Raw genomic sequence first — 27,169 nt, forward strand, 5'->3', positions numbered from 1 at the left:
GTTGCATGTGGCAGAATTTCTCTTTTCTCATGGCTGCATAATATTCCACATATAAAACCCACAACTTCTTTATCCATTAATCCATTGAAAGACACTTAGGTTGTTTCCATATCTTGGCTATTGTGAATAACGCTGCAGTAAACATGGGAGTGCATATATCTCTTCAAGATCCTGTTTTCATTTCCCTTGGAAATATATCCAGAGGTGGAATTACTGGATCATATGATAGTTGTATTTTCAATTTTTTGAGGAACTGCATCCTGTTTTCCATAGTGACTGAACCAATTTACATTCCCACCAACAGTCTACAGGGTTTTCCTTATCTCCACGTTCTTGCAACCTTTGATATCTCTTGTCTTCTTGATGATATCCATTCTAAGAGGCATGAGGTGGTATCTCACTGTGGTTTTGATTTGCATTTCTCTGATGATTAGTGATGTTGAGCATCCTTTCATGTATCTGTTGGACATTTAGATATCTTCTTTGAAAAAATGTCCAGTTCCTCTGCCCATTTTAAAATCAGCTTGTATGTTTTTTGTTACTGACTTATATGAGTTCTTTATATATTTTGGATTTAACTGCTTACCATATATGTGGTTTGCAAATATTTTCTCCCATTCTATAGTTTGTCTTTTCATTTTGTTGATGGTCTTTTTTGTTCTGAAGAAACTTTTTAGTTTGATGTAGGTCCCGCTTGTTGATTTTTGCTTTGGTTGCTGTGCTTTTTGGTGTCATATCCAAAAAGTCGTTGCTCAAACCAATGTCAGGGAGCTTCTTCTCTATGTTTTGTTTTAGGAGATTTATGGCACCAAGTCTTATATTTAAGTCTTTACTCTATTTCAAGTTAATTTATGTAAGTGATATAAGAGGGGATTTTGATTTCATTTTTCTGCATGTGTTTCTCCAGTTTTCCCAGCACCATTTGTTGAAGAGACTATCCTTTCCCCATTGAGTGTTCTTGGTTCCCTTGTAAGATATTAATTGACTATATATGCAAGGGTTTATTCCTGGGCTCTCAATTCTGTTCCATTTGTCTATTTTTATGCCAGTACCTATTGTTTTAATTACTATAGCTTCGTAATGTAGTTTGAAATCAGGAAGGGTGATGCTTCTAGCTTCATTCTTCTTTCTTGTGATTGCTTTGGCTGTTCACAGTCTTTTTGTGGTTTCATACAAATTTTAGGATTGTTCTTTTATTTTTGTGAAAAAGGCCATTGGACTTTTGATAGAAATCTTGTTGAATCTATAGATAGCTTTAGATAGAATGGGCATTTTAACAATATTAATTCTTCTGATCCATAAACATAGGATATCTTTCCATTTGTTTATCTTGAATTTTTTTGATCAAGATCTTGTAATTTTCATTGTACAGATCTTTCACTTGGTTAAATTTATTCCTAAGTATTTTACAGTTTTCTTTTTCAGATATTTCATTGTAACTGTATAGAAACACAACATTTTTCATTTAAATAAATTGAATTTAAAAAATCAGTGGTTTCACATTTCTTATGGAATCCAAATTTATTACCATGGAAAAAAAGAAACGCAACTGATTTCTGGATGTTGATTGTATATCTTGCAACTTTACTTAATTTGTTGATTAGTTCCAACAGGCTTTTGATAAATTCTTTAGAAATGTCTATATATAAGGTTATATCATCTTCAAATAATGAGTTTTACTTCTTCCTTTCTGATTTGGATGCTTTTTATTTTTTTGCCTTGCCTAATAGCTCCAGCTGGGACTTCCAGTATTATGTTTAATAGAGTGGTGAGAGTGGGCACCCTTGTCTTGTTCCTGATCCAAGTGGAAAAGCTTTCAATTTTTCAGCATTGAGTATAATGTTAGCTGTATCCTAGACAATCTTTATTATGTTGAAGTATGTTCATTCTATACCCAGTTCACTGAGAGTTGTTTTTTTGTTGTTTGTTTCTTTGTTTTCCTGAGGAATATTTGTCCTGAGCTAACGTCTGTTGCCAATGTACTTCTTCTTGCTTAAGGAAGATTTGCTCTGAGTTACCATCTGTGCCAGTCTTCCTCTATTTTGTATATGGGTCGCTGCATAGGATGTAGGTCCATGCCTGGCAACCAAACCCAGGCCACCAAAGTAGAGCAGGCTGAACTTAACCACTAGGCCACGGGACTGGCCCCTGTTGAAGGTTTTTATCATGAAAAGATGTTCTATTTTGTCAAATGTTTTTTCTACATCTATTGAGATACGATTTTTTTTCTGTCATTCTATTAATGTGGTATATCACATTTATTGATTGGCATATGTTGCACATCCTTGCATCGTGGGGATAAATCCCACTTGGATATGATGTATATAATCCTTTTAATATATTCTTGAATTCAGTTTATTAATATTTTGTTGAGAATTTTACACCTATATTCATCAGAGATAATGGTCTAAATTTTTCACTTATAGTGTCTTTATCGGGCATTGGATGATGTTTGCCTCATAAAATGAGTTTGAAGTGGTCCCTTCTCTTCAATTTTTTGGAAGGATTTGAAAAGGATTCGTATTAATTCTTCTTTAAATGTGTAGTGGAATTTGCCTGTGAAGCCATCTGGTCCTTGGGTTTTCTGTGTTGCAAGGTTTTTGATTACTGATTCGATCTCCTTATTCATTATTAGTCTATTCAGATTTTCTATTTCTTCCTGTTTCAGTCTCTGTAGGTTGTATGTTTCTAGGAATTTATCCATTTCATCTGTGTTCTCCAAATTTTTGGCATATAGTTGTTCATAATAGTCTCTTATGATCCTATGTATTTTTGTGGTATTAATTGTAATGTCTCCTCTTTCATTTCTGATTTTGAGTCTTCTCTCTTTTTTTCTTATTCTGGCACAGGTTTGTCAATTTTGTTTATCTTTTTGAAAAAGCAACTCTTAGTTTCATCGAATTGTTTTTCTATTATCTTTTTAGTCTCTATTTCATTCATTTCCACTCTTATCTGTATTATTTCCTTCCTGTGGCTAACTTTGACTTAGTTTGTTCTTCTTTTTCTAGTTCCTTGAGATGTAAAGTTAGATTGTTTGAGATCTACTTTTTGTTTTTTTGGTGAGGAAGATTGGCCCTGAGCTAACATCTATTTCCAATCCTCCCCCACTCCTTTTTTTTGGCTTGAGGAAGATTGGCCCTGAACTAACATCTGTGCCAATCTTCTTCCAGTTTGTATGTGGGTCACTGCCACAGCATGGCTTGAGTGGTGTAGGTCTGTGCCTGGGATCTGAACCCTGGGCCAGAAAAATGGAGTGTGCAGTATTTAACCACTATGCCAACAGGCTGCCCCCAAGATCTACTATTTTAATACGTGCATTTATCACTATAAACTTCCCCCTCAGAACTGCTTTTGCTGCATCCCATGGGTTTTGGTATGTTGTGTTTCCATTTTGATTTGTTTTGATATTTTTTTTTATTTCCCTTGTGATTTCTTCTTTGACTCATTAGTTGTTCAGGAGTCTGTTGTTGAATTTCTACATATTTTCAGATTTTCCAGCTTTCCTCATGTTGTTTATTTCTGGTTTCAAACTATTGTGATCAGAAGAGATATTTCATATCATTTCCATCTTCCTTGATATGCTAAGGCTTTTTTTGTGTCCTATCCTTTTGTGTCCTATGATCTATTCTGAAGAATATTTTGTGTGCACTTGAGAAAAAGGTGTATTCTGCTAGTGTTAGTTTGAATGTTTTATAAATGTCTGGTAGGTCCATTTGTTCTAATGCATGGTTCAAGTCCAATGCTTTCTTGTTGATTGTCTATCTGGAGGATGTATCCATTGCTGAAGTGGGGTATTGAAGACTCTTGCTATTATTGTGTTGTTGTCTGTTTCTTCCCTCAGATCTGTTAATACTTGCTTAATATGTTTAAGTGCTCTGATGTTGGGTGCATATGTATTTGGTTGTTATATTTCTTCATGAATTGATTCCTTTTTTATTATATAATGACCTTCTTTGTGTCTTGTTACTGTTTTTTGCTTAAAGTCTATTTTGTCTAGTATAAGCATTGCTAATCTCATATTATTTTTGTTCTATTTGCATGGAATATCTTTTTCCATCCCTTCACTTTGAACCTGTCTGTATCCTTAAAGTTAAAGTGAGTCTGTTGCCGGCAGCATGTAGTTGAGTCTTGCTTTTTTTAATCCATCTAACCATTATGTGCTTTTTGATTAGTGAATAAAATCCATCTACATTTAGAGTTATTAGTGGTATGTAAGGACTTACTAATACCATCTTATTAATTTCTTTCTGGTTGTTCTGCATTTCAATTGTTTCTTTTTCTGTTTCTGCTACGTTTGTAAATTGGTGATTTTCTGTGGTGGTATGCTCTGTGTCCCCTTTCTTCTTCCTTTGTGAATAACTTCTAGGTTTTTGCTTTCTGGTTACCATGAGGCTTGTATAACACATCTCATAGATAAAACAGCCCACTTTAAGCTGATAGCAACTTAACTTCAATCACCTACAAAAGCTTTGCCTTTTTACTCCTCCCTTTATGTTTTTGATGTCATTATTTACCTCTAAATGTTGTATTCATTGAGTTATAGTAGCTACGATTATTTTTCAATTAAGTGATTAACACATCATCCTATTACAGAATTAGACTTTTCTAAATCTGACTGTATATTTACCTTTGTGTTACCAGTGTGTTGTATGCTTTCATATGTTTTCAAATCAGTGATTAGTCTCTTTACTTTTCAGCTTGAAGACCTGATTTCAGCATTTCTTGTATGGCAGGTCTAGTGGTGATGGACTCAGCTTTTGTTTGTCTGCAAAAGTCTTTATTTTTCCTTCATGTCTCAAGTATAACTTTGCCAGATAAAGTATGCTTGGCTGGGAATTTTTTTCTTTCAACATTTTGAATATATCACTCTGTTCTCTCCTAGCCTAAGAAATCTGCTGATTTCAAGGTTCCTTTGTAGATTACAATCTTTTTTCCCTGCTTACTTTTAGGATTCTTTCTTTATCTTTGATTTTTGCCAGTTTTATTATAATGTGCCTTTGAGAAGGTCTTTTTGCATTGAGAAAAGCAAGTGATCTGTTATCTTTGGGAACTTGGATGCTCAAGTCTTTCCCCACGTTTGGGAAATTCTCAGCTATTATTTCTTTTAATAAACTTTCTGTCTTCTTCTCCCTCTCTTCTCCCTATTGAATCCTAGTTATTCCAATACAGTCATATGCCATATAACAATGTTGCACTCAGCATTGGACTGCATATATCACAGTGGTCCCATAAGATTAGTAGCATAAAGCCTAGATGTATAGTAGGCCATAACATCTAGGTTTGTGTAAGTACACTCTATGTTGTTTGCACAACAACAAAATCACCTAACGGCACATTTCTCAGAATGTATCTCTGTTGTTAAACAATGCACAGCTATATTTGTTTTGATGGAATCCCATAGATCAGATAGGCTTTCTTCACTACTCTTTTTTCATTTTTTTCTTTGTTCTATTCTGATTGGGTTATTTCAAAATTTCTGTCCTCTAATTCACTTATTCTGTCTTCTATTTGCTCTAATCAGCTACAAATGTTCTCTATGGTGATTTTCATTTCATTCATTGAATTCTTCAACTCAAGAATTTCTATTTCCTTCTTTTTTATGATTTCTCTCTCTTTGGTAAATATGTCATTTTGTTCATGTATTTTTTTTTCTGATTTCATTGAATTGTCTTTCTAGGTTTTCTTGTAGTTCATTGAGTTTCTTCAAAACAGTTATTTTGAATAGTTTATCAGCTAGATCACAAAATTCCATGCATCAGAGTTTAGTTATTGGACAATTATTGTTATTTTTTGGTGATGACATATTCTTGATTTTTCATGTTCCTTATATTTTTGCATTGCTGCTTTCACATTTGAAGTAGTAGACACCTCCTTAAAACTTGACTAGTTGCCTTAAAGTGGAGTATACTGTTAGCTGGTGCTGTTATAGTTGGGATTTTCTTTGCCTTCTGACTTTTCCAGAAGGTGGTGCTGTAGCTCAAGTTTGTGGTTTCTCCCTTGCCCACAGATCCTTATCTGTTTTTCTGATAGGACTTCATTTACTGGACTTGCTCTTTCCACTACTCTCAGGAGCATACACAAGAAGCAGGCTGCATAGTGAGGGAGGTGTGGGTTTAGCACTTGGGGTGTTGGGGGTGCCCATGGACCCAGTGTGGAGATACTTGGGTGAGGTACTCTCCGAGGCTCATGGGATGAATTCTTATTGAAGTACTGGGTACAGTCAGCAGGAACTGCATCCCTTTAATGTCCTTTGATATTCTTATCTGCCTCTTTCCCAATCTTCTCCTTTGCCCCATTTATGGAGGTCCTGCCTTGGTCCTCTGGGTGTTGCTGGAGAGAACAGCTTTCTCCAACAGCATTCTGTACAATGGGGATAGCCAGGTACCCGCTGATCTTTTTCTCTGCTAGAGAGGTCACCACCACTGGATAATTTAGTCCTGTGCAGTGTTTCCTTGGGTGGGGGAGGGTGGGGAGGCACAGGGAAAATTCCTCTCACCATCTCCACTGCAGTCAAACTCATACCTTTTATTTTGCTCCAATGGCATGTTGATATCTCCCCTTGGGAAGGTTGGAGTTCTCCAAATTTTGTCTTATCTGTGGGTGTCTGCCCAGATCAGCACTCTCCCAGTTTTTTCCAAGCCTCAGTGAGAGGACTTGGGGCAGGATCGCTGCTCTGCTGGTTCTGCAACCCATACCAAGGTCTGTCTGCCTATCACTGGATGCACAAGTCAACAAGACTCCTCCCGAGTCTCCTGGCATATAGTGCTGGATCCTACATTTCCCACAAAGGTGCTTCTGTTCATGGATGGATGTCTAATTTATTGTTCAAAACAGGGGACAAAAAGGAGGAGCAGCTTAAACCACCATGATGCTGATGGCACTCCTGGATATTCTTTAACAGGCAGAATAGCCATGCTTGCTGATCTAGCTTCATTTTAATGATTCAATAGTTGATTTAGTTATAGTTGAATATTTGCTAGACTTCTATCATTTATTTTTTCACAAAGTTAGTGTTTTTTCTCTTCTTAACCTTTAATTATTAGATTTTAAGAGCCAAATGGATACTGCAGAGGTAGCAGGATCTACTCAACCTAATTTCACTCCCAATTCCAAGGCAAAAAGTGTAAAATTTACCTCATATATATACCACTTAAACATCTTCTTAAAATAAGTATTGAGTAAAATTTGTTGAGACTCTTTGCACAAAAAAAAAAATAGAAAGATCTGACAATTTTTAAAACAAAGCAGGCTAAACTATCTCAACTGTACTTTGTTCTATAAATATATAACTTATAAACTCGTATATATAGGATCCTATAACCATCTTTTATCCTATAATATGATTTCCATAGTTGTTATTACTTATAGTGAACTTTAAGGGATTTAAAACATGTGAATAGAAACTATATCAGACATAATTTTGGGTTACTGATTGTTTGGATTACTGATAGTGATGAGAATATTGGAAAGTTGCTAAAAAAGAAAAAAATTCTCTAATTTTGTCCTTTAAAACAGTGACACAAATTAACTATTATACCAGACTGTAAGCAATTTTTACTAAAAATTATTGCCTAACATTATGACCAAGCTGAGAGTCAGTTGTAGATTTTTATATTATTACAATATTACAGTTATTAAATATCAATTTGATTGTTAATTATTAGAAATACCAATTCTAGAAGAGTTATTACTTCACTAATTCACGTATATCTTACCTCATGAGCCATCAGTATTTCTGCTATGGTTGTTGTTATCCTAAGTTTTTTAATCACTGTGGTATAAATACTGTGTGTGGGTGTGAGTTTAATATCCGAGAATTTAATATAATTCATTTTGTCATTGAGCATATAGAAAAAAAGGCAACTCTTATTTGTATAACAAGTATGTATCTTGTGGTAAACATGTCTTAGATAACTATCTCAAAACATTAAAAGTGATTTAGAATACCCGCTATTTGACATCAGAGGGGAAATTATCTTGAATAAGATATATGAATGTGATGGTTATTTTTGTCGACTTGACTGACCATGGGATGCCCACACCTTTAACCAAACACTATTCTGGGTGTGTCTGGGAGAACGTTTCTGAATGACATTAACATTGAATTGGCAGGCTAAGTAAAGCAGCTTGCCCTACCTAATGTGGGTGGTTCTCATCCAATCAAATGAAGAACTGAATAGAACAAAAAGGCTAAGAAAGAAGGAACTTCTTGTGCCTAACTGGTTGTGCTGGGACATCAGTCTTTTCCTGCTTTTGGACGTGAACTCAGGAATCAGCAATTCTTGGGTTGAGCCTGCCAATTTTTGGCCTGGACCTACATCATCAGCTTTCTTGGTTTCTAGCTTGCCACCTGCAGATCTTGGGACTTCCCAGCCTCCATAATGAAGTGAGCCAGTTCCTTGTTACATGTATATAATTTATATACACACAGACACACACAGACACACACACACCCTGTTGGTGGTGTTTCTCTGGAGAACCTTGATTAATCCAAATCACATCAACTTGAATAAATCCTTAGACTTTAACATAAAGAATCCCTGAATCCTACATTATCACTAAGCACTAAAGGTAAGGGTAGGATCCAAGTTAAGAAAAAGATCTTATTTAACATTTAACATTCATAATTTTATTTCCCCTGCTTCAATAATATGACAAATAGACAAAAGCAGTCATATTATTCAGTAGTATTGGGGATCTCAGTGAAGGGAAATGGTTTACCTAAAATTGTATAGCTAGAAATTTTCTGCATTAGGATTGAACCCAGGTTTTCCACTTGCTAGTCTTATAATTTTATTGCTATATGCTACATCTTTTTATGTGGATAATAAATGAGATTTCATCATTCATAGATGAAATCTGGTCCGAGTCCAACTACATTAGGTTTTTACTATTTACTTGAGTTATCAGTGCTTTAACACAAGTAGAGTTTCCATGTAATTTATATCTTTCAAGTGTCTTCAAATATTTCTTGAAATAGGTTGAATAAATACATATAAACAGATACATTCTACAACTGGCGTTTAAAAATTGTGCCTTATTTATTTTTTTATTCCCTTAAAAATGGAACAAAATAAAAGTGTGAAGGAATAAATCACATATGAAGTCTTTCCTGAGGGCATTTGGGAGGTTTTTATCTTATCACACCCCTTTTTACTACACTTGCTACTAATCCTTCGAAATTCCTGAAAAGTTAAGACTTGAACATTGGCCAGAAAAAGAAAAACCCAAGGCTCCAAGGCATTTTGATATTTTTGACCTCATGAGCTCCCTGAAAATTCTTTTTAAAAACCCAAAGCATCTATTTATTTTTTGTTTTGTTTTTAGGGATTGCTTCCTATTACTTAAAAAATATATATACATATATTAAGTATATAAACCCCTAAATAATACAAAAATTCATTATGTCCTAATGTAGTATGTTTGATTCAACTGAAAGTTAAAAAGTAACTCTTCTCTCTCTCTGCTATGATATTTGTGTCTTTTTCTACAAACCAAAAATAGGGAGTAAACAAAAGCATGCTAGAAGTCTTCCCCCTCACAAATTTCTAAGACTCTCCTGGGACAATGACTCATACTTTTAGGTCATTCTACACTTTATCAGAGTGATTAGTCAGGTCTCTAGAAAATATTGAATTTGAAGTTCAAGTGGAAAGGCCAAACAGTGAATAAACCCAGGCAGTTTAGAACTGAGTACCAGGAATTAGCAAATGTAAGTAGAGGAAAGATTAGAAAGGCCAATGGGAAAAATAACGGAGTCTTTTCAAATTGATTGTGTAGAAAGACTCATTGAGATTAGAACAAAAATGCTGAGAGCTCCAACGGCAATTTTTCTTTTTTTTTTTTTTTTTTTCCCTAAAACAAGGTACATTTGGATGGGAAAAATGAAATAAACAAGTGGATTAAGACAATGGGGAAAGGTGAAATATAGGAATGCCTGGTGACGGGGAAATTTAATACTATATTTAAAGGCAAGTCCAAGAGATTTGCATTTCGAGGTATACAAAGACTCAGTTAAATTTGTCTCAGGACAGTCAGATATAATTTTTTTTAATGTATGGAATATTGACACTTACAGTCTAAAAGAAATAATCAAAATTGCCTTCAAATCAGCATGGGGAGTATATTGTGATGGAGCTCTAATTCAACCTGTAATTGCTGTCAGTGTTTGATCCTTAGTTTTGCTGACAAAAGACATAATTTGGGAGGAGAGGAGGAGTGATCCATATCGTCCTCTTTTCTCCCCTGCGTAATACCTTAAACTGCTGCTTGCCTTGACAGTGATGTGTATCTTGCTTTTTGTGTTTTCTTAGATATCTAGAGAATTTGTATCTCAGCAACTTGATACATGTTTTACAGATAAACAGCCTGATCTTTGGTAACCTAATGTTGATTAATTAGTGTTTATTAAGCAGAGAAGAGTAAATTTGACAAGGTCAAGAGGAGTTAAGTACTTGAAAGCACAGTCATAGTATACTTAGATTTAGACCTAATTGGTTGAAAATGGCTTTAGTTTGACATAGACTTCAGAAGAAACAAACAGTTCCCACTGAACGATAGCATCTGACCTTGTCTCTGAACACCTCACCGTGTTCTGTTGTAATCCATTATTTGTTAAAGAACAGAGTCTTAGGTAGGTGCATAAATAAAATATACCTCTATTTTGATAGTAAAGACCCATACAAAACAACCTTTTAGAAGTATTTAAAGGAAATTTTTATACCTCTGTGAGTGTGTATGACACATTAATGTCAAAAATTGGCTTTAAGACAAAAGCTTTGGAGCATAAACAATTAATTACCTAATAATGAAGGGAACATTTCATCAGAAAGTGGCAATTGTCTAGAAACTATATGCCCCAATAACATAACCTCAAAATTAATAAATAAAAAATTAACAGTCTAGAAACTATATGCCCCAATAACATAACCTCAAAAGTAATAAATAAAAAATTAACAAAATTACAAGAAGAAATTCATACACCCACAATCATAGCCATAGACTTTTAACACACTTCTCTCAGAAACTGATGGACAGAAAAGTCATTTGGATTTGAAAAAAATAATTAAAATTTAATTTAATGACTATATCTGGAACTTGCCTCCAACTATGTGAAGAATACTATTTTATTTATTTATTTATTTATCTTTTGGTGAGGAAGATCAGCCGTGAGCTCACATCTGTTGCCAATCTTCCTCTTTTTGCTTGAGGAAGATTGTCTCTGAGCTAAAATCTGTGCCCTTCTTCCCCTACTTTGTATGTGGGATGCCATCACATATGACTTGATGAGTGGTGTGTAGGTCTGTGCCCAGGATCTGAACCTGTGAATCCCATGCCACCCAAGCAGGGTGCATGAACTTAATGGCTATGCCACCAGGTCAGCCCCACCTCCAACTACCTGATACACGTTCTTTCAGACACTTAAGCAAATGGTGACAACCAAAGAATCATTGACATACTGATGGAATTGTGTTCAGAAATATTGATAATTAATGAAGACGAAAACACTACACATTAATTTGTGGGATGGAGCTAAAGTGGTATTTTAGCACATGCTGTAGAAAAAAATAGAAAATTAACGAGCTACTTATTTAACTCAAGAAGTTAGAAACAGAACAAAGAAAATACAGCCTATAGAAGAAAATAAATGGAGAAAAACAATAGAAAACAAAGGAGCAATAGAGAAGACTAACGAGATCAAAAGCAAAATCTTTGAAAAAATTAAAGTATTAATACCTTTATGCTATGTTTGTATCTCTGAATTTAAGTATACTGTGTTTTACAAAAATAATTGACCAATATTTACTCAAAAAGGAAGAATATTCCCAATGAACTCATAATGATTAAATAAATTGAATCAGTATTAAAAAAATCAACTCAGATGGTTTTATAAATGAGTTTTACCCAAACTTCAAGAACTAGATAATCTTCATTTTAGAAAAACATTTCTAAAAAAAGGGAAAAGAAAGAGAAATGGAAACACGCAAGTACATTTTATGATGCTACTGTAATCCTATCATCAAGAACAGTATTAAAAAGGCAATTATAGTGCAACCCCTTGTGAATCTAAATGTGCTTATTAGCATGCTGAATCTAGGAATGTGTATCTGCAATAACCCAGCCCTGTGCTGGAGGATTTATATACATTAGCTAATTTAGCCAAGATGCTGAATAATAATTGTTAATTTTTTTTACTCTTTGGTAGAAAAGTATGAAAATATTAATAAAATACCTTTATTAAACATCTAATGAAAATATGAAATATAAATGAGCCTACAACCGAAGTAAGTTTCCAAATAGTTCATGTATTAGTCAAGCAGGGGAAGTCACTTTACTTACTGATGGTGATTTTATTCAATTATGTTTGATTGCAGCAGCTGAAGAAATGTGTCCAGAGAAAATAAACGTGTTTGACTGTTAGTATTAATAGCAAAAACAGTGCTTAAAGGGTTGAAGAAATTGAGATATTGGCAATAATCAATTAAAGCAACTGATTTCAAGTGGTTTTCCTCATCTTTTAATAATTTGAGATGTTATTGATACTTTTGTTATTTATTTGAGGAATCAATGATGAATTTGAAGTGACAGAAGAATTAAGGGGATGAATGGAACAAGTATAGCTGAGAATATTTTCAAAGTTAAGAAAAACTAATTCCATAAAATCTGAAGTGGAGTCTGCTAAGATGTGTGAAGCAGAAAGAGGTTTATTTGGATAAATTTACAAACTTTTTAAAACATAAGGCATTTGAATATGTCGTGTTATTGAAACAGCAGAGTCAACTTTAAACTTCATTTTTTCTCATCAATGTAATTGTCAGTTCTGTGAAATTCTGTCTGAAACAGAGTCAGAATATCCTAACTTGTCTGACCACACAGCTGTTTTATGGCTTTGTGATAAAGTTTTACTGCAGTTTTTTCTCCGGTCAAACCTAAAATCGACATTTTTCCGAAGAACAACAACTGCCCTCAAGCTTTATCATCAAATACTAAATGGCTATTTCCAATTAGCTTTTCCTAAAGAATTCACAATATTTCCTGATGAACTCAGTCTAAAATTACAAGGAAAAACAGTGCTTATATATGAAGCTTATATTGTGATGAAGACATTTTGCTAATACCCAACATTCTTTGAATCACAAGTAACAGCTAGCTGCTTTATAAACTTCCCATATTGTCAAAGTTAACACAAGAACTTAAATCTCCATTCCCACTCAGATTTCCAGTGGATATACTTACTGACCACACCCTACATGCTCAGCAATGTTTTTTGGACCTTAATGCAAGTGCAAAGTAAATTCCCATATTTCAAAGTCCTTTTCAATGTACAACTCAAGAGCTTCCAGCTTAACCTTCAACTGGAAGTAATTAATCTGCAATGCATTGACATGCTTAAAGGCAAGTAGCAAGAAAAGAATCTAATAGAATTCTATGAATGCTTTCCAAGTGATGAATACACTCAGTCAAAATCATATTCTTGTAGACTGATATCAGTATTTGGAAATACCTATCTGTATAAAATGGACATTTTCAAAGGTGAAATTCATAAAATCTCTGTACAGATCCACATTAATAGATGAACATTTGCAATTGATTTTGATGAGAGAACATTAAATTTGAACCCCATTAAGCAAAATATTATCCCCTCTTCTAAGGAAAAGAATTTCATTCTCATTAGGACCTGTATTCCAAATGTATATATATACACACACATATATATATGTATATATACACACACACATATATATACATTTTTTCAATTGTTATATTTTGAGTTTGTCCATAAAACTTTTGTGAAAATTTATAATAGCCATTCTAACAGATGTGAGGTGATATCTCGTTGTGATTTTGATTTACATTTCCCTGATGATTAGTGATGTTGAGTACCTTTTCATGTACTTATTGATCATCTGTATGTCTTCTTTGGAAAAATGTCTAGTCAAATCCTCTGCTCATTTTTGATCAGATTGTTTGTTTTTTTCTATTGACTTGTCTGAGTTTTTTATATATTTTGCATGTTAACTCCTTATCAGATGCATGATTTGTAAATATTTACTCCCATTCAGTCTTTTCATTTTGTTCATTGTTTCTTTTGCTGTGCAGAATCTTTTTAGTTTGATGTATTCACACTTGTTTATTTTTACTCTTAGTGTCAAATCCAAAAAATCATCACGAAGACTGATGTCATAGAACTCACCACCTATTTTTTCTTCTAGGAGTTTTATGGTTTCAGGTCTTACAACCAAGTCCTTAATCTATTTGACTTGATTTTTGTGTATGGTGTAAGAAAGTGGTCCAGTTTCATTCTTTTGCCTCTGGCTGTCCAGTTTTTCCAACAACATTTGTTGAAGAAGCTATCCTTTCCCCAGTGTACACTCTTGATTACTTTGTTATAAATTAATTAATCATATATGTGTGTGTTTATTTCTGGGTTTTCTATTCTGTTTCACTGATCTATGTGTCTGTTTTTAATGCCAGTATCATCCTATTTTGAGTACTATAGCTTCAAAATATAGGTTGAAATCAGGGAGTGTGATGTCTTCAGCTTTGTGCTTATCTCTCAAGATTGCTTTGGCTATTCAAGTTATTTTGTGGTTCCCTACATATTTTAGGATTGTTTGCTTTATTTCTGTGAAAATTTCCATTGGAATTTTGATAGGAGTTGCATTGAATCTGTAGATTGCTTTGGGTAATATGGACCTTTTAAGAAGAGTAATTCTTCCACTCTATGAGCGTGGACTATCTTTCCATTTATTTGTGTCTTTAATTTTTTTCATTAATGCCTTATAGTTTTCAGTGTACAGGTCTTTAACCTCCTTGGTTAAATTTATTTCCGGGTATTTTATTCTTTTCAATGTAATTGTAATAGGACTATTTTTAAAATTTCTCTGATAGTTCATTGTTAGCATATAGAAATGGAACTGATTTTTGTATATTGATTTTGTATCCTGCAACTTTACTAAATTGGCTTATTAGCTCTAACAGGTTTTTTTTGGTGGGGTCTTTAGGGTTTTCTATATATAATATCATGTTATCTGCAAATAGTGATAGTTTTATTTCTTCCTTCCTGTTTTGGATGCCTTTTATTTCTTTTTCTTGCCTAATTGCTCTGGCTAGGACTTCTAATACTATGTTGAATAAAAGTAGTGAGAGTGGACATCTTTCTCTTGGTCCTGATCTTAGAGGAAGCTAGAAGCTTTCAGCTTTTAACCATTGGGTATGATGTCAGCTGGGGCTTGTCATATATGGTCATTATTATGTTAAGGTATGTTCCCTCTATTCCCACTTTGTTGAGAGGTTTTATCGTAAATTTCTGTTGAATTTTGTTAGATGCTCTTGCTGTATTATATATTGACATGATCATATGGTTTTATCCTTCATTTTGTTAATGTAATTTGTTACATTGATTGATTTGTGTATGTTGAACCATCCTCACGTCCCTAGAATAAATCCCACTTGATCATGATATTTGATCCTTTTAATGTATTATTCACATAGAGTGACTGAATAGATTAAACAACAATAACAACACCCCTCTATATGCTGCCTATAAGAGACTCACTTCACATATAAGGATGCACACAGAGAAAGTGAAGGGATGGAAAATGATAGTCCATGAAAATGAAAACTAAAAGAAAGCTGGGGTGGCTATATTTCTATCAGACAAAATAGATTTTAAGACAGATAGTGTAATAAGAGACAAATTCATTACATAATGATAAAGGAGTCAATTCAACAAAAAAATATAGCATTTGTAAATATTCATGCACCCAACATAGAAGCATCTAAATATATAAAGCAAATATTAACAGACATAAAGGGAGAAATAGATAGCAATATAATAACAGTAGGGGACTTTAATATACCACTTACATCCGTGGATAGTTCATCCAGATAGAAAATCAATAAGGAAACATGGGCCTTAAATGACATATTAGACCAGAGGGCCTTAACAGATATATACAGAACATTGCGTGCAAAAGCAACAGAATACACATACTTCTCAAATGCACTTGGAATGTTCTCCAGCACAGGTCATATGTTAGACTACTAAATAAGTCAATAAATTTGAGAAGATTGAAGTCATATCAGGTATCTTTTCTGACAGCAGTAATATGAAACTAGAAATCTACCTCAAGAAAACTGGAATATTCACAAATATGTACAGATTAAACAACATGTTACTGAATAACCAATGGGTCAAGGAATAAATCAAAAAATAGCTTGAGACAAATGAAAATGGAAGTAGAGCATATCAAAATTTATAAGATGCAGGAAAAGCACTTCTAAGAGTAGTTCATAGCAATAAATGCCTACGTTTGGAAACTAGAAAGATTTCAAATAAACAAGTGTACACCTCAAGGAACTAGAAAAAGAAGAACAAAGCCCAAAGTTAGTAGAAGGAGGGAAATAACACAGATCAGAGTGGAAATAAATGAAATAGAGACTCAAAACACAATAGAAAAGATCAATGAAACTAAGAGTTGTTTTTTTGAAAAGGTAAAGTGACCTTTAGCTAGACTCACCAAGAAAACAAGAGAGAGGATTCAAATGAAAGAGGGGACATTACAATTGTTATAACAGAAATGCAAAGAATTATAGGAGTCTACTATGAACAATTATGTGCCAACAATTTGGACAATCTAGGAGAAATGGATAAATTCCTAGAAACATATAACCTACCAAAACTAAATCATGAAGGAACAGAAAAGCTGAATGGACCAAATACTAGTAAGGAGATTGAATCAGTAATCAAAAACCTCTCAACAGAGAAAACCCCAGGACCACACAACTTCAGTGGGGAATTCTACCAAGGATTTAAAGAATTAATGCTAATTCTTCTCAAACTCTTCCAAAAAATAGAAGGGGAAATACTTCCAAACTCATTTCACAAGGCCAGCATTACCCTAATACCAGATGAAACTCTTCATATCTCAACTACCCAAGCTGATAATCAGAGGACCTGGTTTCAAAGAATAATGTAGAAAGGATATTCAAGTAGAACCTACAAACATTTCATTATTGTTTCTGGTATTTCTTTTTTTGTCATGCATGGACTGATGGCCATTTATGAAAGATGCTGGGAATCAGAGGAAATCACTACTACCCAACTAAAATAATAATCGGGGCATGTAATTAACCAGGATCAAATTGAGACTCTACCAATGGAGGGACCAACAGACACCACCTTAGTATGATCTTATATTAAACCTGGACATTTTTAGGCATATGGATCTTTTAATGTCTCTTGAACATTTTTAAATAGAAATAGATTCTGGCTTAAGAAAAATAAAACAAGAGCCAGCCCTGATGGCCTAGTGGTTAAAGTTGTGTGCTCACCATTTCAGCAGCCCGAGTTCGCTTCCCAGTCACGGAATCACACCACCCATCTGTCAGTTGCCATGCTGTGGTGGCAGCTCACATAGAAGAACTAGAGTGACTTAGAACTAGGGTATGCAACCATGTGCTGGGACTTTGGGGAGGAAAAAAAGAAAGAGGAAGACTGGTAACAGCTGTTAGCTCAGGGTAATCTTTCCCTGCAAAAAAAAACAAAATAAGACTAACTCCTCAGCTCGATCCACACTTGGCTCTAGCCAGCACCCTTCAGTGTCTCCAGGTATGACACCCTTGCCTGTTTCCATACTGTTGCTTGCTCTTCCTGTGGGGGCTTTCATTTTCCCCTGTCAAATTACTCAGATTTCCTCTGAGCTGGGCCACGGTGGTGCAGGAGGAAGAAGGACCAGGAACACTGTGTGACTTTGGGCAAGTCAATGAACCTATCTGAAACACAGTTTCCCCAACTGTAAAATGGGGCCAGTCTGTCCCCACCAGACTGTTGCTCTGAGGGGCACAGTGTGAGTCCCTGGCAATGGGAAAGGTGCTGGGAGGTGGTATCACTTCTCATCCCCCACAACTGTAGCCCTTGCTGTCCCCATTCCTTTGAGACCCCACAGCCCTTGTCTGTGCCAACTTTGATGTTCATTAAACATGGTCTCATTACATTAAAAAAAAGTGTGTATATTTATCTCCCCCACCATCTTCCCAGACCACTGAGCAGGGCCTTTGGGAAGGGCCACATTGAGATCCAAGGGACCTTGACTATTTCTCCCCCCTCCATAAATTATAAGGCCTCTTCCTACTACAACCCTAAACAAACAAATCATTTAGAAGTGGCCATAAGAGCAGATTTTTTAATTTAAAAAAAGTCTTTATTTGAAGGCTAAACTAAAATCCACAGGAAATTGTTAACAGTGCATGTTTACATTTTGTCCTTAATCAGACACATTTGAATACCTTCCTACCATATGATCCAACAAGTCCTTTTCTGAGTATTTATCCAAAGGAAATGAAAACACTAACTCGAAAAGATATCTGCACCCCATGTTCATTGCAGCATTATTTACAGTAGTTAAGACGTGGAAGCAGCTGAAATGTCCATTGAAGGATGAATGGATATATATGAATACACAGAATTGAATACTATTCAACGAGAAAAAAGAAGGAAATCTTGCCATTTGCAACAACTTGGATGGGCCTTGAGGACATTATGTTAACTGAAATAAGTCAGACAGAGAAAGACAAACTGTATGATTTCACTTATATGTGGAATCTAAAAGAACAACAAAACTGAAGTCATAGATAGAAAGAACAGATTGGCGGTTCCAAAGGTGAGGGGTCGGGGGTGGGCAAAATGGGTGAAGGTCATCAAAAGATACAAACTTCCAAATATAAATAACTCATGAGGATGTAATGTACAGCATGGTGAATGCAGTTAATAATACTGCATGTATATTTGAAAGTTGCTACGAAGAAACCTTAAAGGTTCTCATATAGTAAAAGAAATTGTTAAGTATGTGTGGTGATGGATATTAAGCAGACTTATTATGGTGATCATTTCACAATATATACAAGTATCAAATCACTATATTGTACACCTAAAACTAATATATTATAACATTATAATTTTATATGTCAATTATAGATCAATTTAAAAAAATCAAGAAAATTTACTTTCTTTTCATATAAGTACCTAAATGCCTCTTGACCTGCAGGGACTAAAATATTTACTATCTGGCCATTTGTATAAAAAGTTTACCAACCCTTGTTTTAAAGCATGAGTTTAAAAATGTCATCCACTTACGTAAACTTGTTAAATGAATTGCCAGTTATCCAAGCATTTCAGAGTGCGTGCTTTGGGAGTGGAGATTCTAAGTGAAGACGGGGAAGTAGGAGAACGTTGCATGCAGCTAGAACTGACTTTTCGCCCAGCTCAAGACTCACTGTAACATGTATAGTGAAACAAACATGACTAGGAAATGGACAATGACTATTTTTCTCTTTTTCACCAACAATTCATGCAAAAAGTACTGTTATATGCACTTCTACTTTAGATTATTTTTTCACAATTTTGGATGATGACTTTTATGGCAATAATATTCCTGTATATTAGAGTTATATTACTTGAATAATACATTAAATCCACTGTGTTCTATGTCTATTCAGTTTGTTTTTAACCATAATTGGGTGTTGTTAATGACATAACACATTCTCTGTTTTTTAAGTGTCTGTTGCAGAAAGGATCTGGCACTTCTCATTTATTTATTACACAAATATTTATTGAGCCTTATTTTGTATCATGCACCATCTCAGCAACTGAGACAAATGTGGTAAATTAGACCCAAAGGGTGCCTGCTTTCATTGGTCTTGCATTCTTGCCCTCAGTGTATATAATAAAAATGGCTATCAAAGTCTTTAAAAAAAGAATTTACTGTGTGTAAAATAAAACTTTGTCTATATCAGAGGATAATTGACAGCGAATAAGACCACAAAAGTGAATCTAATTAAAAGAGGGACCAAATATGCACCATAAATAGGGGGAAAGTATTCAGTTAATACCTCAACTTAAAAAATAAAAAGAATTATGGGTATACATTTTCATTTAATTAGAATTTACTTATAATTTAAATGTGTCCCCAAACCTTAAAAAATGAATCAAAGGTTGCTTTCGATGGGTCTTAATTTTTCTAACAATGTTGTATGTTAGCATGAAACATCTTTTCTCTCTTATTCAACTTTTCAGAATGAACATAAAATAAGTCTGCATCGTTTTGGTTAAAATGTAGGTACTTATGTAAAAATAGCCTGTCGAGTTTCTGGAATATATGCCTTAACATCTGATATTTGAATCATTTTCTCTTGAAGCATCTATTGTCATTATCCTTGCTCGTTTTCTTGTGAACTGGTCCTGCTCTTCCAGAACCACACTTTTCAGTGCTTTGTCTGTGATTTGAGCAGGTCTCAAAGAATACTTTCCTGGATGTTGTTAAATTCAGCATCTTCATAAAATTTGGTATTCAACTTTATAATTGATATGCATTCTAATTGCATTATATTATTGTTTGGGTTAAGCCAAACCAGTTAAATATGACATTGACTCAATGAAGCAGAAATGAATACTAGTGACAAACAAGGAGAGGCTGTTTGAATAGTCACTAGTTAAATAGTTTGTTCATTTGTAACTATTTTAATTTTTTTGCTTCCCTATTGAACCTCATAACTCTGAAGATTTGAATAATAAACACTCAGCAAAAAGAATTCCCTGTAGTTTTGATTTATATACTCAATCCTGATCTTATAGATACAAAAGAAAGCAAGATAATGAAGTCAGCTTTCTTCCAGAAAAACAAGAAACAGAGGTGTGAATGGCTTCTAAATTACTGAGCTGTCTAGAGTTTGCCTATGTTAATAATGATCTAAAAGAAATGAAAGCCATGTCTTAGTTTGGAAGCTTATATCCTTGAGCTGGAGGTAGAGAGTAATCCATAAACTCCAGTATTAGAATACAATCATAATTTCTCTCACCCCAAAAAGAATTAGATCACTAGCCCCACCCTTTCTCAGTTCTAGTTAAGAATGCCAATCCACAACTTGACTTGGCAGCAAAACCATCACAAAATGTTACACTTTCTAATGAAATAATGATAGTTAGCTAACCAGACACTAGATATTTACATAACTGAGAGGAAACGCCTTTCAATTTTCTTTCGTAAAGATTTATACTGGGAGTCTTGAATGTAAAGCAGAAAAAGAAAATTTGAGTGGGTTCATCCAGAGACCGGAACCGCTGTTATTTCATGATGCTTTTTTAATTCACTCAGAACTTCCCAAATAAACTAGTTACTGTTAATAATTTACTTGAATACTTGCTCAGTAATTTCCGTTTGCAAGTGTGACATCCCTGCGTCTCTCCCTTTGTCTGTCTGGATCATGATTTTGTAAACAGCAGAACAAATGGAAGCTAATGCCTGCTAGGAAATCAAAGCTTTGAAAGGCCATGGCAGAAGTGGATGTAAGTTTCTCTCAGATGTCAGAGTTCTTGTGTGCTTTTCTTGCCTCTGTCCTAATTAAATTCCAAGTGAAGCTATTTGCCTCTCATGGGACATCTGCCTCCTAGCTGACAGAGTCCTTTTCTCCCTTAGGGGCAGAGGCTGCAGGAGGTTGGATCTTGACCTGTCTCCATCATGCCTTAAGGAGAACTAGAAGGAGAAAATAACATCCCTTATTTTAGTTCATGAAATGAATGTTATCTGAAAAATTATGTTTAGGAAAAATATGTTAAAATAATTTCAAGTTATAGAATCACTACAGTTTTTGAGCATACCTTTAGTTATGTGCTTAGTAGTATTTTATTCAAGGATCTTACATCTATTACTGCATATTTAATAATTATATAAATTCCTTAATGACATGTGAGAACTATAAAAATGAACACTTAAGTATGTAATAAAACCTTATTAATAATACAAAAAAAATTGATACAAAGCATCTTAATACAAATATATGAATTAAAAATAACTATAAAGTTATTTAAAAGTCTGTAAGTAAAAGTTTACAAACTGTTGTCAAAAAACAGACTACATGACTTGGTTTAAATATATGTGAGAAAAAAAGTGTTGACACGTGAATGTTTTGTGCAAATAAATATAGAAGTGACTTTAGCAACACCTAAAGCAGTATTCCAAGTCTGGCTCCTTTGTGGTATTGTTTGTACTAGTCGTTTCCTTATTGTACATTTCTGAAACTAACAGTCTAATATGCCCGCATTTTTAAACATTAATCAGCCTAAAGGAAAAAAGCATTGCTTGAAATGAAAAAAAACGTATTCAACTCACGTGCCTATCGTGCCACTTAAAAGTTGTTGAACTCTAAACACGTCATTGAACTCCCCAGTCCTCAGTTTACTTTGTTCTCAGTTGAGGAGTTTGTAATCTAGAGTCATTAGTGTCACAGTCTAGGATTTTTTGACTTCTGAACTGATGGGGTCTAAATTATTTGTTAATGAATATAGCAAATAAAAAATGTTTGTAATTCCCATCACTTTACACTATTACAGAGCATCTTCTACAATATGTGGAAAGTGGACATCAAATTGAATTTTCAAAAAAAGATATGCTAAGAGAAGGTTTTCACTGTCTTTCCACAATAACAGGTGATTGCCAGAGGCTGGACAAGGAGTCTAAGAGAATACCCAGCCACTCATTTTGCATCATGTTGCTCTTTAGTCTTTCTGAGAGCAGATGTATTTGATTAAAGGTATCAGTAGCTTCTCAAGAAAGAATACATGAACTAAGTCAGCGGTCATTTTCAAGGTTCTAGAACAAAAATTGTTCATGTCTAATTTTGTGATTACTTTTTTCTAGGACCCACCGATCTCAGCATGAAGAGGCAGTTGGCGACTAGCTCAGGATCCTCCAGCAGTTCAAGCTCCAGACCTCAGCTGAGTCCAACTGAAATCAATGCCGTGAGGCAGCTCGTTGCAGGATATCGAGAATCAGCTGCATTTTTATTACGTTCTGCAGATGAACTGGAAAATCTTATTTTACAACAGAACTGAGTCAGATGACGATCCTATTCACTGAGGTCTAAGTTTGCAGTTTCCACTAATGACATTTTGATTTCCCAGCAGAGATGCTTCTGGTCTTACTGCACAGTCTTAAGAGAAATACTTCCATTATGCCACATTGTCCTTGATCCATAAAGTGATGTGTTAAGGTGCTTCAAAGGAACCCTGACCTCTGAAGTACTCGTGATACTTTAATGTATCAGCCTACTGCTTTTTGTTTTAGTGTGTCAGCATAAATATCTGGGGCAAAAAGGCTGTATATTCCTAATTCAAGGATAAAAGAAGAAGCTTGTGGTATAAAAAGTAGTTCAAGATCCAACTGAAATATTAGTGGAATTTGCTCCTGACTCGTTGGACTGAGAGCTGCAGTATCTGGCAAAAAAAGAGAAAAAAGCCAAAATTTCTTGTTGCTACAGGCTATAACAATGAAAAGGATCTTGTATTTTAAAAAAAATATGTAATTTTTATAAAAAGAAAACTTGTTTTTCATTCGAAATTGTCATTTTTACTTTGGTAACTTTTTCATAGGTCCTAAGAGAAAACTGTTTTGAGAAACTACTGTAAGTACCTTTTCCACATCCCTTTGCCTTCTCCTCTTTCCAAATTCTTTCTACAAAAATAACACTTGATGCTGAAAAAAAAAAAATCCTTGCCTACGTTCTTTAAATCGCCACATCAGGAACTACTTCCGAGAGAAGCCTGCATTTCTGTACTCATGCTGATCCTGAGCATGCCACTCAACACTGCATCTTTACATAATGGTTTTCATCCGAATTTTTTAATGCTAAAAAAGACATATCATTAAAAAAAAATCACACCTTGGTTTCTTACAGCTGCTCACCCTGGATTGCCGCTGCTATCTTACAGGCGTCCCTCTAGCAGCCACTGGATGCAGATAACTGAATGTTAAGAGGTTGCAAGTGACAATCTGAAAATTTGCACTCTTGTGTGTAGCTTTTTTTTCTCTCTTTCAGAAATAGTTTCCAAAAAGACCATTACCTCTCCTGATATGATTTATATAATTTCCAGTTCTAGGCAAAAATGTAAAGAACTCTCAGTGGATGCAGCTGCAACTTACAATGAACTGTCCCCTCCTGTTCCCCATACTTTGCCCTTCTTTCTTATTTTATAGTGTTGGGTACACATGAATGATGTTTTCTTTGTGCACTGAGGCAAGCCTATTTTTAAAACATTTAGGGAGAAGTATATCAGTTTAAGCTCCTTGTGCAATTTTTTTCTGTTGTTTAGCTTTGGTTGGATTCCAAATTCTTTGTGCATTCCTGAATTTGCCTTATTTCATGTAAATTTATGTCATTCAGTTTTTGATAATGAGTTTAAGGCATCAGTGATATTTCTTACCTACTTGTTACATATAGTTTTTCAAGTAATGACTGTGATTGTGACCAAGTAATGTGCACTTTTTCTTGTAACTGTGGACATTGCTATGCTTTTTTCTTCTAGTGTTTCTAGAATTACTGTTCCTTACAGTTACGTAAACAAAAAACAAAAACAAAAAAAAGAACTTTTGTGATACTGTTGGTGAATATAATGTGAAAATCTTATTGAAATATGAGTATTTTGGAAATACATAGATGCACAAACATCTTTTAAGGTGTGGATTTAGAGTTTGCCTATTTAAATGAAAATTCAAAAATTGAGGGCTGGTATAATTTTTTCTGTTTTGTTGGGTTTAATAAACAGATTTCTGTGTTAAAACAGTTGTGAAACCTTATAAACTTTCTGAGTGATATGATACTTAACTTTCAGCAGTTTGCTTTTAAAACATGAAATATTATTTTGTATTTACCTTTAGCACAAAATTGACAGTCCAAACTTGTATCTAAAGAATATCCTAATGTGTCCCAGAGACTCAACATTCACTGTAATAAATAATTTATTCCAGGAAGGGTAAAGTAAATTAGAAAAGCAAGGCTATTTCATTCGATTACTTACATCTGATTTAAGAATTTATTATCTTTTATTCCTCACTTTTACACGAGTAACCTGGCTCTTTTAGTCACTCTTGATTTAACATTTTGGGAGAACCATATACCTGTTTTAAGTTCCTGTTTATGCTTTGGGTTTTGTTGTACTCATATTTGAGGCTTTGACATGGTTGCTATGTCACAAAATAACACTCCGGTTTGAGTTCAGCATAAGAAATCCTTAATAGTGATAATAAAGCAAATGGAGTAGAGAAGGTAAGTTCCACCAAGGAGCTCTTGTTTTCATGCCATTTTCATCTTTCATTATAACTCCCATGCCCACCCACCAAGGACCAAATTCCCAATGTCTTCTGCTTTTTGCACATTTATCTAAAAGAATGAGTGTACTGGGACTCCCATCCTTTTTGTGGGAGAGCTCAGAGGCTAAAATGCAATACTATTTTGTCTTTCCTTTCTTTTATGACTTGTACCTCAAAACACTCTAGTCCTTTTTCACACTCTGTCACAGGAGAATAAAGAGATTACATCCCCTTTATAAAGTGTTTTGGAGAAATTAAGTGCAGGTTCATATTCTCATTCAAATGAGGTGATAGAAAACTGTCAAACACAGATATCAAGTAGACGTTTCTGTCACTTCTGCCAGTCAGCTTTCCATACAACAGCAGTTTCTTGTCACATATGTGTTACTTTATCACACTGAGTAAGAAAACATGCCTTGAAATAACCACAGAGAATACAAACACAGGCAATAACTGAATTTTCTTAAATTGTGTAGTTCAAGTAGCAACACTTGGTACAAAGTGCATTCAGTCAAAAGGTTAGCCACCACTTGCTGATTACTAGACAAGGAAAGGCATTTTGTTTCCTTTACTTCTCACAATAACCCTAGGAGAACTGGATGGTCACTGTCCATGTCACAAAGGAGGCTCACAAAGGTGAAGTGACTTGCCAGGAGCACAGAGCCAGAGCTGAAGCCATCGTTTGAGCCCAGGCACTCCTGATGCCAGAGCCCCCTCTGTCGATGGCTGTGGTCTGCAGCCTCCCAGATACTAAATAATCATATTCTGCACTGTGACTTGGAACCACGCCTTTATTAAAGTTTAGCAGTTTTATTTGTGTAGAAAAATAATATTAAAAATTCACTTGACATCAAATAAAGCATTTGATTAAACAGTGAGTTTTATCCTGCTTATAGAAGTTGAATTTTCTTTAAGTTATGTTCTCTACAAATATAAGGAGCAACAGTAAAATTCACCACTAATGAAAAATCAAATACACAAACCGTGAAGGGAAGGCAGTGACTTTTTAACCATGACGGGTGCCATAGTAAATCTAGTAAGGAAAGAGAAAAGAGATTATCCAGCTGAATCCATAAAGGTAAGTTCATTCACCTGAGATTTTAGTCTTCAACACTATACAGGTACAGATGCCATCCTGCTGTTGTAATTAATCCTGACACCATTAATACATAGATTCAAAGATTAATCTTTGTACGCCAAAAATATTTTCTAATTTCATATGGCCCAGGTTTTAATCTTTAGTTCATAGAAAAAGAAAATCCAAAAATAAAGCAGGTAAACATTAACAAATTGTTTATCTTTTAAAGTGTGTTTGGGATGCAGAAATTTGGTAAAGTAAGGATTGAGTGCAAGCTAATCTACAGGGGCTTTATGATATTTTTTTTCTTTTTGCGTGTGTGAGGAAGATTGTCGCTGAGCTAACGTCTGTGCCAATCTTCCTCTGTTTTGTATGTGGGATGCCTCCACAGCATGGCCCGATAAGTGGAGTAGATCTGTGCCTGGGATCTGAACTAGCAAACCCGGGCCACCGAAGAGGAGAGCACAGCACTTTAACCACTTGGCCACAGGGCCAGCCCTCTACAATATTAATTCTGGTTCATCTCCTTTCTTGGAAAAATATATTTTGAAGGGAGATAAAACTCTCCCTACTCTACTAAGCTACTAGTAGAGTAATCTCTCATTTTAAGGTCAATCACATTCAACAATTTTCTTTACTTCTTTATTTCTTATTTTATTGATTACAAAAGAAATTTGGGGGGCCAGCTCCGTGGCCGAGTGATTAAGTTCACCGTGCTCTGCTGCAGCGGCCCAGGGTTCGGATCCTGGGCGTGGACATGGCACCGCTGGTCAAGCCACGTTGAGGCAGCGTCCCACATCCCAAAACCAGAAGGACGTGCAACTAAGATATACAACTGTGCACGGGGGGGTTTGGGGAGATAAAGCAGAAAAAAAGGAAAAAAAAAGATTCGCAACAGTTGTTAGCCCAGGTGCCAATCTTTGAAAAAGAAAAAAGAAGATTGGCA

At 34.7% G+C, this 27,169-nt stretch overlaps 1 protein-coding gene and 1 long non-coding RNA gene across 5 annotated transcripts in view; one reads left to right on the plus strand and one right to left on the minus strand.

Annotated features, from left to right (window-relative positions):
* Nucleotides 1-22,891, plus strand: part of NOL4 (nucleolar protein 4) — a 350,767-nt gene extending 327,876 nt beyond the window's left edge. The window contains exon 11 of the mRNA XM_046671078.1: nucleotides 22,698-22,891. Coding sequence (XP_046527034.1) covers nucleotides 22,698-22,891 — 194 coding nt within the window. The remainder of the gene's footprint in view (nucleotides 1-22,697) is intronic.
* The window catches only part of LOC124244487 (uncharacterized), a 95,183-nt gene that overhangs the window by 37,200 nt on the left and 30,814 nt on the right, over nucleotides 1-27,169 (minus strand). The window contains exon 1 of one of the 4 annotated variants that reach the window (XR_006890023.1): nucleotides 22,705-22,818. The exons of the other annotated variants lie outside the window; for them this stretch is intronic. This is a non-coding gene — a long non-coding RNA (uncharacterized LOC124244487). Of the gene's footprint in view, nucleotides 1-22,704; nucleotides 22,819-27,169 lie in introns of those variants that run through there. 4 annotated transcript variants of the gene reach the window in all.

The sequence above is a fragment of the Equus quagga genome, chromosome 9, assembly GCF_021613505.1.
Source record: "Equus quagga isolate Etosha38 chromosome 9, UCLA_HA_Equagga_1.0, whole genome shotgun sequence".
NCBI lineage: Eukaryota > Metazoa > Chordata > Mammalia > Perissodactyla > Equidae > Equus > Equus quagga.